The sequence below is a fragment of the Anolis carolinensis genome, chromosome 6 (assembly GCF_035594765.1).
Source record: "Anolis carolinensis isolate JA03-04 chromosome 6, rAnoCar3.1.pri, whole genome shotgun sequence".
Taxonomy (NCBI): domain Eukaryota; kingdom Metazoa; phylum Chordata; class Lepidosauria; order Squamata; family Dactyloidae; genus Anolis; species Anolis carolinensis.
The window spans coordinates 17126485-17140590 of NC_085846.1; the positions used below are offsets into that span (position 1 = coordinate 17126485).

General features: G+C 41.3%; 1 protein-coding gene across 1 annotated transcript; it reads left to right on the forward strand.

Moving 5' to 3' along the window:
* Positions 1-804: 804 nt before the first annotated feature.
* LOC100561324 (trans-1,2-dihydrobenzene-1,2-diol dehydrogenase) lies at positions 805-13887 on the forward strand. The gene is made up of 7 exons (XM_003226190.4): positions 805-986; positions 3729-3840; positions 5359-5522; positions 8112-8364; positions 10264-10388; positions 12159-12309; positions 13042-13887. The coding sequence occupies exons 1-7, from the start codon at positions 897-899 to the stop codon at positions 13179-13181; spliced, it is 1035 nt and encodes a 344-aa protein (XP_003226238.2). The 5' UTR covers positions 805-896; the 3' UTR covers positions 13182-13887.
* The last annotated feature ends 219 nt before the right edge of the window (positions 13888-14106 follow it).

Genomic DNA, 14106 nt, shown 5'->3' on the forward strand with positions numbered 1-14106 from the left:
AATGTTCTTTTTTTTTTGTTCAACAATAAATGTGAATTCTTCTGCATGGAAAAATAAGACATCCCCTGAAAATAAGACCTAGAGCATCTTTGGGAGCAAAAATTAATATAAGACACTGTCTTATTTTCGGGGAAACACGGTATGTGCCTTCAGATCAGCTCTGATTTGTGACATCTCTGTGACAGGGCAAGATTTGTTCAGAGGTTGTTTGCATTGCTTTCCTTCAATATGGAGGCAGAGTATGACTTGGCTAGTGTTACCCAATGGCAGGGAATGGCATGGATTTCCATGGCCATGCATGAATGTGGACCGTCATCTTCCAGAGTCCACATCCCATATTAAAACCACTACACCACACATGTACTACCAGTTCCACAAGCTCCTGCCATTGGCTGTGCTGGCTGTGAGATGTAGGCCCAAACAGCTGGAAGGTTCCTCATTTTCCATTGATTTGCATGACTTGTTCCCAGGTCATCCAAAGCACCATGTGATCCCTGCTTAAAGGCATCCGAGAGGAGCATCCTTGGAGAGCATCAGAGAGGGAGAGGATAGGAGTAAGGTGAGATGGAACAACACTCCACCTCCATGTACAACATAGTCATGCGTCCTCCCTACTTACTATTCTTTGAAGAGTCAGGCTTTGTACTCCATCTTCCCTGACCTGGCACAGTTACCACATTCCACTTTTTTCCCACCTGTGCTGTAGAAGCTGCCAAGCCGGCCTCTCCCTGCCCTTGGGCAGCCCTGCCTCTACACTCAGCCCCTGCTCTCTGTGCGTAGGCAGCCAGCAATTGATTCAGGCTCTTGCAGCGCTGCACCCTGACAAAACACAGCCAAGCGGCCGGAGCAACAGCAACAGCAGCCGAACCTCCTCTCCAGGGCCTCCAGGATCTCCAATGGCCACCCGCTGGGGGATCTGCTCTGCGGGGAAGATCAGCCACGATTTCCTCGTGGCCTTGAAGACCTTGCCGGCATCAGATCACAAGGTTGGGTAACCCAGGCCAAAAAAGAAAGGGCGGGTGGGATGTACACATGGGAAACATCAAGGGTCCACTTCGGGCAGGTCTACTTTCTTCCTCAGATGCTTTCAAAAGAAATGTTAGAAATGTAGCTGCCAAAACCCAAAGGGGTTTAAAAAGAAGATGATGGGCTGAAACTTAGTGGTGAAGCCATAACTTGGTAAAGTGGAGCTGTACCTCTCCAAATTCTCATACCAGCATGACTGGGGACAGTGGGAGTTGCAGTTAAGGAAATAATGTTATCCTGGGTACAGATTAATGATTTCAACCCAGTATAAGGTGACTTTCCATGCTCTTTGGGAGAAATGGGCAGTGACGCAAATACACTTTTGATGCCAAAGGTCCCAGATTCTATCCTTCCCTTCTCCAAGCAGAACTAGGAAAACTATGTATTATAGTCTGGTGTGCTATTGCAGATCAGCCTTTCTTCAGTCCTTTGTTATTCCTGAGGTGTAATTGGATTATAATTCCCAGCATTCATGATTGTTGACCATATAGTGTTAAGTTGACAGGAGTTGGGAAAACACCAGGTTGTGAAGACAAACAATAGATGGTGATACAAGTTGAGTAAACTGGAGACACAAAGTGCTCCGTATTTTTTATTTTGGGAATTCAATGCCTTTTTGGAGTCCTCTTGCATCTTCTTCATTCACTATATATAGAAGAGATACAAGACTGGGGAGAGATTGAGGTTCCGTGAAATGGTGGGAAGCCAAAAACCTTTTGCCTCTAATCTCCTGCTTTTGCCTCAGAGGCATCGGCTGCAATGTTCCTGCTTGTTCATCTCGCAGATCCTCATTCTTTTTGCTAACTTTAGTTGCTTCCACCTTGAAGGTGCCCCTGCCTCGAAGGTGGAAGCAAAAAGCAAAATATTTTGGTTTTTGGAGATTATCATATTTCGGATTTCCAGATAAGGGAAGCTCAACCTGTCCTGAACTGGATGGACCAAGTGGTCTGACTCAACTCTGCATTCCCCAAACTCTCCTGCTTCGTTTTTGCTCTCTGGCAGAAGGGGAAAAGCCACAGAAATCCTGGCAGAAAAGAGATGCTGACAATGCTTTTTCTGAGGTGGAACTCCTACAGCGGTGCTAATTATTCCTTTGTGTTACTGGGTTTATGAGTCTCTCTCCTAATCTGTCAGTTCAGAGACAGACACTTAAATTTTGCTCCTTTTTGTGAATCACACTTACGAAATCTTTCTTGAGTTCTCTGTATTCATGTCTCATTTATACACACCTCTTGCTTGCATATCTTTCTTACGTAGCCAGCTTCCAAGTATATTTCTCACATAGTTTTAACTAACTTTGCTTTTCTTTCTGACATGTCCTATGGGTTACCTTTTGTCAGTAACGCTTGTGCTCCGGGCCCAGACAGCATGTTTCTTTATGGTGAAGTGTATATGTTTGTTTGCATGGATGTCCACACGGTATTTTGCCAGGCCTAGAACCACAGCAAGCTGCTTTATGACAAGTTATAGGTTTTTGGCAATCTTACCCAACAGAATCTCTTTCGTAGGATTCTGGGAGCCTTGGATTAGAAAACTTTAAGTCTGAAAAAGCACAATTACAGCAGGATAATACCATCTTTGGCAGATGCTTATCTCACAATACTGTGTTTCTCCACATTGCTGCCTTGCATTTCAATATTAGAGAAATGCATTTTTTCATTCACGGAAAAAGCTATGAATGGCTCCCAATATTTCTGCTGCTCTAATAGTATCTTTATTGTGATTAGTTCCTTATGATGAAATTCCAATATTCTGACAGTCATGTGGTGTGACTTGGTGTGATTGTCCACCTCTCCTCTTTGCTATTCCCAGGCAGAGTGAGGTTGCCATTGCTCCATTTTTTTCCTTTTTATATTTCTTTTAATTCTTATAATGTTATCATTTTGCCACAATTGCAAAAGTAAATTAAAAGATCAAAAGGCATGCATGCACTGGGCTTACATGACTTGGAAGGTGGGGTTAGCAGGGCAGTGCAGAAGAGTGATTGCAACATTGTGCGTTGCCAAAGCAGCATCATAGTGTGATTGCAAAGAAGTGTGATTATGAACATTTCCGTATCACTATTCTTCCATTGCTTAAGCAACACAATTGCTGTGAGACAACAGGCTGGTGTGATGAATTTGAAAACTTACCTTTTTTGGACTACAACTCTCAAATCCCTCCAGTCTTTGAGGCCAATAGCAAGGCCAGTCTTAACATTTAACATAATGAAGCAATGCCACCCAAATATTTTTTTAGTCTCTCAGTTGTTCTGTTGAGAAATGGAGCTGTGTATAATCCATAGTTCTCTAAACAGTTCGTAAAGGATGCTGTTCCATTTCTCAGAAATCGAATGGCACTTCGGTTCGTTTCTGTATGTGGAATGAATCAGGGGGTGTCATTTTCTCCTTTGCATCAGGTGGTTTTACCTATGGCCAGTGACCAAGCTGATTTCAAGTGGTTTCATATTCACTTATGAGATAGATCTTGGAAAAGTTATTTTGTAGATTATATAATCCCTTGCCTTTAGCAAAACTGGATAGAGCTGATATGACTTTTCTGGAGTATGAGTTCAGAATCCAATAACCAGGCTGGGTAGTTGTCATATTCGCTGAAGTATTTAAAGAACTGTCATGACATCCCCTCCCCCCAAAAAAACAAAAAAAAATATGGGGTGCTCTAATTTTTGGTGCCATTCTTTGACTGGTTGTTTCTTTCTTCAGGCAGTAGCCATCGCTTCTCGGGACCTCAAGCGCTCCCAGGATTATGCCCAACAACACGGAATTTGTAGAGCCTATGGATCATATGAGGAACTGGCACAGGACCCTGATGTAGGTGAGGATGATGCTTGAAAAGAGCATGGAGAGAAACAGACATGGGTGGCAGTGAGAAGAGAAACGATTAAGCAGATCTGTCCTCCAAAAGAGGGGAATGAGGTTAAGGAGAGGAGGGGTTCAAGAGAACATACTATGAATGCAGTGACACCATAGAATTAATGCAGCTTGATACCACTTAATAATAATAATAATACTTTATTTATAACCCGCTGTATCTTCTCGGGGGGGGGGGGGGGGACTCAGGGAAGTTTCCAACAAAAGATGGCAAACATTCAATGCCATAATAAACAATAGAAACAAACCAAACCAAATCAAATGAAAACTTTGAATGCTCTTGCTCAGTGCCTTGAAAACCCTTCTTTGCCAGTCCTGTGCTGGGCTAGCACAGCAAGTTAAACCACCAGCTATAGAAGATCATGCTGACCGAAATGTTGGCTGTTCAAGCTGGGTTTGGGGTGAGCTCCCACTGTCAGCCCAGCTTCTGCTCATCTTGCAGTTTGAAAATAGCAATGTAAGTAGATAAATAGGTACTGCTTTGGCGGGGAGGTGCCGGTAAAAATCCAGGAAAGGTATCCATGGAGGATAGGCTCCTCGGTGTGGAAAATGAAACAACAGCACCTCCCTATGGCCGAGTCAAGCACAGCCAGATGCCAGAGATTAAAAGAGGGAAGCCTTGCCTCTGTTTATGTACTGTCTGTCTCTGTTAATTGTATAATGGCATTGAATGTTTGCCATATATGTACCTGTAGTCCCTTCTGAGTCCCCTCAGGGAGATAGAGTGGAATATAAAGTATTCTATTCTATTATTATTACATGCGACTGAGGTTAAGAAAGCAGGCATTATAAATGAGAAAGAGTGGACAACCTAGGAAAGGCTGAAACAGTTTGCTTTTGCCTGAGCCTGCTGGGAAGAGAAAGATTCCCTTCCCTTCTGAGTTAATTGAATGCAGACTACTTTTGCACTTTGAACTCAACAACAACAACAATTTATTGATTAGCCAGTTGGCCTTATCAAAGACAGACAATACAAAAACAACATACATCTGGTTCACTTAAAATAAAATACAGGTATACAGGTGTCTGCCTGCTTGGTGCCAATGTAGTTTAGCTAAAGATCTATGCATCAACTATCCTCATCTCCCCTGCACTGTACTCCAATCTGATCTATGTACTCTGATCTCCTTTGAACTCATTTTGCGGCAGTTAAAGTAAGCTGAGGACCAATTCAGAAGAGAGAGAAACGGGCATTTTAAAAACATTTGAGAAAATGGGATGCAAGAGTGTTAATCAGGATTGTACTTCCCAAACTGGGACAGTCAGGACAGTGTGTGTGTACTATCTCAGGTAGACACCTCACCTTATAATTAAGTAGAGCCAGCCATATCTGTCCATGGCCATCTTTCCCTGGCTACTGATCATAATTTCTGTAATTGGGTCTACAAGTCTGTAGCTCTAATATAGCCCTGCATCCTTCCACTTTTCCTTCTCCCCATCTATTGGGATCTTTCTTTTTCAGATGTGGTTTACGTGGGGTCGCTTCACACCCAGCATCTGGCTCACACGCTCCTCTTTCTCCGGGCCAAGAAGAATGTCCTGTGTGAAAAACCAATGGCCATGAACTCATGTGATCTCCAGGAGATGATCAGAGTCGCACGGGAGAATGATGTGTTTCTCATGGAGGTAGGACATGTTGGGGTTAAAGAAAGAAATCAAGATAGGCCAGTGTGGTACAAAGGCGAGAGCTCTAGAGAAAATTGAAAACAACTTGAAAAAGCACTTCCCTTTTGGACTGCAGATCCCAGAATCCACCATTTGGAATAATGAGTTCCACAGTGAGTTACATGGCTCAATGGGGACTTGGGTCTGCAAGTACATTTATAGTGCAGAATTAAGGCAGTATGACACCACTTTAACCATCATACTCAATGCCATGGATGCCTGGGAGTTGTAGTTTTACAAGGTCTGCATCCTTCTCTGCAAAAGAGCGCTAGTGCCTCATCATACTACAACTCCCACAATTCCTAAGCATTGAGAAGCAGCTCTTAAAGTGGTGCCAGTGCTACAACGCAGATGTGGGTGTATCCAAGGTTGATCAGGAAGAGTGGATGGGAGCCGGAGCGTGGGAGCTGTAGCCTATCATTGCCCAATAGTTCGCATCACCATTTGTGAGAAACACACACCCATAAGAGAAGCAAATACCAAGGATAGGAAAGGAGGAGACAGAGCTTAGTATCAAGGCGTCCATTTTGCAAGAAGAAGAAACGTCAGGAGAGAATGCTTCTGGAACCATAGAATCATAGAATAGTAGAGTTGGAAGAGACCTCATGGGCCATCTGGTCCAAGCCCCTGCCAAGAAGCAGGAAATCACATTTAAAGCATGGCCATACAGCTTAGAAAATGCACAACAACCTAGTGATTCCAGCCATGAAAGCCTTTGACAACACATAGAAAATACCTGCTTTGGTTCGTGGTGCTTCCACTAAAAATGGGGTCAGGAAATTATGATAGAGGCCAAATTTTGCCTGGACAAAGTACTATATTTGGACTGATTCCTCACTAAATATGGATTCAAGTTAACTCTGTCATAGTTTTCTTGGCAAGATTTCTTCAGAGGAGCCATTACCTTCCTCTAATGCTGAAAGAATGACTCTTGAGGGGTGCATTTACACTGTAGAATTAATTCAGTTTGACATCACTTTACCTGCCACGACTCCTTACTATAGAACAGGCATGAGCAAACCACAATTGTGGGAGTTGAAATCCAAAACACCTGGAGGCCCAAGGTTTACCCATGTCTGCTATAGAATTTTAGGATTTGTAGTTTGGAGAGGTACTAGCACTCTTTGGCAGAGAAAGCAAAATATCTTGTAATCTACAACTCCCATGAATCCACAGCATTGAGTTATGGCATTTAAAGAGTAGCTTCAAACCATTAATTCTATGGTATAGATGAACCTTTAGTAAGTTCCAGTTAATAAACAAGGATCTGAATCCTAGTCTCTCAGAGTCCTAGCCCATCACTCCACCTACTGTAATGGCTCTTTACTTGACAATGACTGTCAGTCTTCTGTATCCATGCATTTAAACATCCACTGTATTAAAATATCCTCACCCACCTCTAAAAATTCAAAAAGCAAATCTTGATTTTGCCATTTTGTGTTAGGGAATAATTTTGCTATGACTTTGGATATAATGGGATACAGGCAGTGCTGAAGTTAGGAACAAGTAAGGTTCTGTAGGTTTTTTCTTAAGTTGAATTTATATATAAGTTGGAACTTGTACATTTTAAGTATAACTCCAGCCATATATATATATATACTACACTTAAAATGTTACCTGTTCCAACTTGCATACAAATTCAACTTAAGAAATAAACCTATAGAACCTTTCTTGTTCTTAACTAGGAACTTGCCTATGTATATGTATATAGTAAAGGTAAAGGTTTCCCCCTGACATTAAGTCTAGCCGTGTCCGATTCTGGGGGTTGGTGCTCATCTCCATTTCTAAACCGAAGAGTCGGCATTGTCTGCAGACACCTTCAAGGTCATGTGGCCAGCATGATTGCATGGAGCATCATTACCTCCCCATCGGAGCAGTACCTATTGATCTACTCACATTTGCATGTTTTTGAACTGTATATGTATATATATGTATATATATATATAAGCTTTGGGTAGCATAGGAAAGAGTTAATAGCCCTGTGGTCTTTCTTTTGCTGTCTGTGCCCCTGTTCAGAAGATTTCACCCCACTTTCTGTCACTGTGATAATTGGATTTTAAAAAATGTAGCTTGTTCTGAAAACTAGGATTGGTGATAATGCTTCAGTTGAGACCCCTTTTCGCCATGAAAACTCTTTCAGGAGTTACTTTCCCTCCCCAGGGGTAGATTTCTCTCATTTCCTGGTGTCTCACCCCCATTCTTAACTAAGTCGGATATTTGTAACTTGAGGACTGCCTGTATATTGTGTATAATGAGATTTCAGAATATCCAGATTTTAGTATCCATGGGGGTCCTGGAACCAAACTCTAGCGCAGACATGGGCAAACTTCAGCCCTCCAGGTGTTTTGGATTTCAACTCCTACCATTCCTAACAGCCTACCGGCTGTTAGGAATGGTAAGAGTTGAAATCCAAAACACCTGGAGGGCCGAAGTTTGCCCATGCCTGCTCTAGCGGAGATCAAGGACACACCAAAGTTCACCCAATTCTGTAGTTCCTTCTCTTTAATTTCTGTGGAATTATAGCCTGTCATCAATCTGTGTCTCTTTTAGGGTTTCTGGACACGATTCTTCCCTGTATCGGAGCAAATCCGCAGTATGCTGTGTGAGAAATCTCTCGGAGACTTAAAGGTGCTCCAGGCTCAGCTAGGCTTTCAGATGGACGACATCCCGAGGCTGATAGATAAGAAACTGGGCGGAGGTGTCACCTTGGACCTAGGCTGCTACTGTGTCCAGTTTGCTGCGATGGTTTTTGGGCACGAAATGCCAACATCCATTGTGGCCACAGGATTACTACATGACACAGGTGAAAGGTGGTGCTGGTGGAGGGGGATAAAACCACAAAATAAGTGTTGCGAACATGGAGTTTGATCAGGAAAACTAGGAAGATCTTGGCATATATTACAAGTTGATTATTTCTTTTCCAAAATGTTTGGGACCCAAACTGTTTTGGATTTCGGATTTTTGCATATGTTGGATTACAGTAGACTCACAGGCTCCTTCGACACCGACGTATATAACCCAGATTATCTGCTTTGAACTGGATTATATGGCAGTGTAGATTTATATAATCCAGTTCATAGCAGATAATGCAGATTGCTTTGATAATCTGGATTATATGGCAGTGTAGAAGGGGCCTCAGTTAACTTGCACCCATGCAGATTGGTAAAAGCCAGATAAATGTAGTTTCTGGTTGCTTGAGAGTTACTATTAAAAATAGCCCTAATATTATATCCCATACTACACCTATAATATGGTATCATAAACTCTGCATTGCCTCAATATTCATATTGAAATACAGTCATTAAAACCAAATAAAGACAAATAAAGATAAACTTCACTTAATGTAATACAGTTTTACTATATTATAAAAATGATTTTTGTGCATTTAAAGTATTATCTCTTCAATTTTTTTGCCAGTCTCTTGAGTTCTGGTTAACTGAGAATCTACTTCACCTGTATTTACATATATGTACATAATTAGATGTCTTGGAGATGGGACCCAAATCTAAACACAATATCTATGTTTGTTTCATATGCATATGGCTTTAAGGTCATTTTATTCAATATTTTAAATGATTATAAATAATTTAAAACCAAGTTTGTGCATTCTGAACCATCAGAAAGCAATCTCTGTCTCAGCTATCTCAGTTCCAGAGAAGGGATGCTCAACCTGTACTTTACTTATCTGCAAGTTACTTCTGATTAATGACTTGTTCAAGAACAAATAAACAATTGCATTATATATGAATTCGAGCTTGGGCTTTTTTTACTACAACTCCCGGAATCTCTATGGCCAACAGCCAAGCTAACTGAAGGATTCTAGGACCTGTAATCCAAGACTATCTATTACCAAACACTGATTGAAACATAGGGATAAGTAGTTTAATTTCTTTTGCAGTATACCCATTTTAGTTACTTCTCTAGTTACAGCAGATGTGCAACTTCACTACATTGACATTTTGTATCACAGGAACTTATAGTATTCTGATGTTTTTAATCAAAAGTAACTTTAAAATATTAATTTTAGTTACAGTAGAGTCTCACTTATCCAACATAAACGGGCCAGCAGAACGTTGGATAAGCGAATATGTTGGATAATAAGGAGGGATTAAAGAAAAGCCTATTACACATCAAATTATGATTTTACAAATTAAGCACTAAAAGATAATGTTTAACAACAAATTTGACAGAAAAAGTAGTTCAATACACAGTAATGCTATGTAGTAATTACTGTATTTATGAATTTAGCACCAAAATATCACGATGTATTGAAAACATTGACTACAAAAATGTGTTGGATAATAAACGTTGGATAAGCGAGTGTTGGATAAGTGAGACTCTACTGTATTTTGAATAGTGAAGCGTTCAATGTATTGTTGAAGGCTTTCATGGCCGGAATCACTGGGTTGCTGTGAGTTTTCCAGGCTGTATGGCCATGTTCCAGAACCATTCTCTCCTGACATTTCATCCATATGTGAGTGAAACGTCAGGACGTAATGCTTTGGAACATGGCTATACAGCCCGGAAAGCTCACAGCAACCCAGTGAAGTGTTCGTTTTCAAAATGTTAACTACAAAGACAGAAACTGATTTTTTCATGGGTCTGGCACCTATAAGCAATGATAGTTTTAGTTCCTTATTGTAAAAGTAATGTTCCAAAGTTTTGTTGGAGATCACATCTTTTTCTTCTCATGTTTTTGTAGGAGTGGATGAAACAGTTGCTGTCGTCCTCAATTACTCAGGGAATCGGCAAGCAGTGCTAACCTACACCATGATGGTCAATCTGCCAGGAGAGGCAATCATTGGGGGAACTGAAGGAACGATTAAGGTGCCTGACTTCACATGGCAATGGGCAGACAACTGGTTTAGCTGGTTTACTCTAGTTTAGGGAGGAGGGATATAAGAAACTAGCAGTATAGTGATGCATTTTGACATGTAGGCACACAAGAGAGTCTTCATAACTACACATCCTCCAGGAAAAATTAGAAAATGGGAACCAACTTATCCGGCGTGAGCATCTTTTATCAAGAAATTCAGAATCTGAAATATTCCAAAATCCAAAATCGACCATATGATTGACTGAAAGTGACACCTAAAGCCAATAGATCTTAATTACTGGTTGAGAGGTCCTTTGTATTACAACAGGCATCAACACTCTTTACCAAAGGCTAAAGTCCTTGTCAAACTGCAGCTCCCATGATTCCATATTATTGAGCCATGGCAGTTAAAGTGGTGTCAAACTACAATGATTTTACCGTGTAGATGTGCCTCTTTTCAGTGCTAGGTAAAACGTCTTGGACCTTTGAGCCCTGGCTTTCATCAACTGAAGCCAATACAAAATGTCTTGGGGCAAAGCTAAATATAAAATGATTGCTCATGGAGAGAAAGCAAATTACCTCCTGCCACCTAATCATCGTCACTTGGGGATGACTTGCATATATGTATATCCAAGCCTCCACCTGACTTCTAACAGATGGCAAATTCGTAAAGTGGCTTTGTTGTTGTTGCTATTATTAAGCAATTAAAGACTAGATCCCATGATCAATTTTATAATCACTTCTAAGGTGTAGTAGCATTGGTTCAGAAACAGGTTAGTTTGTGACGTGGTTAGTGAAGGAATGAGTGCACATATTTTCTTCTATAATTACTTTGTACTCTAGCTTTCTTTCCAAGAAGTTGAATGCAACTTCTGTTTCAGACACCATGAGCAGAGGCCAATTTAGTGATTTTTCTCAATTCATCCTAGATTCAGATTTTAATAAAAGATAAAAATGGTCAAGACATGGAGAGAAAGAGGAGAGGAATTCTAGAAATGAGCCATCTGAGCTGGAATGGTAGAGTGCAATGACCAAGAGTATGAGTCATGACTCAGACATTGGAGAAGTCCCCAACACTTATGTTCCCTTTACTACAAATTAAATGGCATTAGCAAACTGCTTGCTCTGAATGGTAACTTCCAACACTTTCAGATACCTATAATTAAGGACAGCACCATGCAGCACCTATAGTTGGCTTGGGTCTTGCTCATTCACTATGTAGAACAAGAGTGGGGCATCTTTGCCCTTTCAATCCCTTGCTGTTGGCAACGTTGAATGGGTCAGATGGAATGTGTAGAACAGTGGTTCTCAACCTATGGGTCCCCAGAATTTTGGCCTTCAACGCCCAGAAATCCTAACAGCTCATAACCTGGCTGAGATTTCTGGGAGTTGTAGGCCAAAACACCTGGGGACCCACAGGCTGAGACCACTGATGTAGACCAAAAGAGCCAAAGTAACTTCATACCTGGTGGTACAGTGAATGAAATGTCTGCTTTCCTTCCTACGAACATAAGACATTGCTCGATTACCTGTTTCCATGGTCAAAATGGGAATTTGAGCCTTGGTCTCCTAGTGTCCTGTTCCAACTCTCAAACAACTATACCATGTCAGTTTACAAGAACCCAATAGTATTTCCAATTACCTGGGTTGTGATGTTGAGAGCTGTGTTGTAACACATCTGGAAGGCAGGATCCCAGAATGGCACCATGTGTGCTGAGTATTCCAATGCCATGGTATCTCCTCTGGCTATCACATAAACATAATTGGTTTTCTTTCTCCAGATTCCTAACCATATGAACAGCCCCACGGTGATGTTTTTGAAAGGGAGCCGGTGGGAATGGCCTCTTCCACCTTCCCCTGAACCCCTTTTCTTTGAACACGACATTGGGTTGCGTTATGAAGCAGAACATGTCCGGCAGTGCCTGCTGAAGGGTAAGCTGATAGAAGTAGTGACTTCTAGCCAAATGGTTTCTCATATGTGCAGCTTCAGAATATGAGCAAATGGAATCTAAATTTGGGGAGTTTGACATCTTCCGTAATCACCCTGACAAATGGGAATAGTATGGCAAATTGCTTCTAAACTGGAGGCTACATGAAAATGACAGTCATCTAAAATGGCCGTCGAGCATTACTCCTCCATACGTTTTGGACTTCAATGTTGCTGATTTCTCTAGCTACCAATTACTGATTATAAAGGATGCTATGAGTTGCAGTTTGATAATATTTGGAGGAACACATACATTTTTTCTGGGTAACCCCAAGTTCTCTTTAAAGCATTCACACAGCAACATTGGAATGACAGCAGCACAAAGAATGCATAGCTATGACAGAGGCAAGTGGATGAGATAGACTTATGGCTGGCTGGAATGAACATTATCATTATTACTTTGCAGTTCCCACTTGTCACATGTAATGCCTCTTTAATGTTATCTATAAAGAGGCGGGACCCCTTTCATCCTGTAGCTGGGGAGCTCTGGCCTTGAACCCAAATCCTACTATGGCCCATGTTTTCTCCGTTGTCATTGATATTTGGGTGCCATTCCCATGATTGATGAAGTTTGCTCAGGCAGAGGGGAATTAAAGGGTCTAGCAATTCCAAAAGGGATGAGGCAACCTGGACTATTTCTTGCTCATCTGGGTTCTATGTGTCTCCCTTTCATGCAGATTTGAAGGAGAGTCCCATCATGCCGCTGAACGAAAGTGAACTTGTTACTGCAATTCTGGATGAAGTTCGAAAGCAACTGGGGGTGATCTATGAGCAAGATGCTGCACAGAACAAATACAGCCACCAAACTTACAAATAAACTTTCCCTTTTTTGCTTAAATGATCTAGTGACTGAAGACTGGCTGTAACATTGTCTGGGACAAGAGTGCCAGAGCTCTGAAAGGTTACAGTACTTGTTTGGACTATAATTCCTCAGAAACTCCCAACCACCACACTCAACAACTGCAGGTTCTAGTCCTAACAAGTAGTGGTTCCAAGAATGAAGAAGCTGCCCTTCTACCTGAAAAGCCACAATTTCTCTGGAAGGGCAGAGAGAAGCTGGAGGACATCAGAAACTGTGTGGCTGTTCGTAGTGTGTAACTGGCTACCAATGGACACACTGGCCATCAGTTATTTAGAAATAGCTGAAGGCACCAGGTTGTCATGTATCCATCTTCCAAAAGGCAAGCTAAAGAGTATGTTTTCATAAAGTGTGTACATCCTAATTTACATGTATAGATGCAAATTTAATAATTATGTTCACATAGATACAATATATGAGTCCCATACGTGGGAGAAAAGCGAGATAAAAGGAAATAAATAATATATAACTGAAAGTAAGGAAGCCTCTAGGTGGGCTGAGTGCTGTTCAAATGCTGTTAACAGCTGGTGGCTGTCAAATTCAAGGCCCTGTTCCTCCTCCATGCTCATTCCCCTATTAAAAATATTGAGAGCCAAGACTTAAGTACTCTTAAATGGAATGTTAATCTTAAACTGCCTGTATGGAATAAACTGTTGATTATGAATTGAGAGGCCAAGCAACCAGGAGGGAATGGGCGGGACCTCCAAACAGACAAATGGCAAAGAATTCTCAATCCCTCAATCTGAAAAAAAATAAAAAAATAAACACGAATGGGTGTGGAACAGTAGGCAGAATACAAATTAGCCTGCAATGGCCCAAATTTAATCCATAAATGGAATGTCAATGACTATTAAATGAAGTCCAAGGGGTTTTTAAATTACAG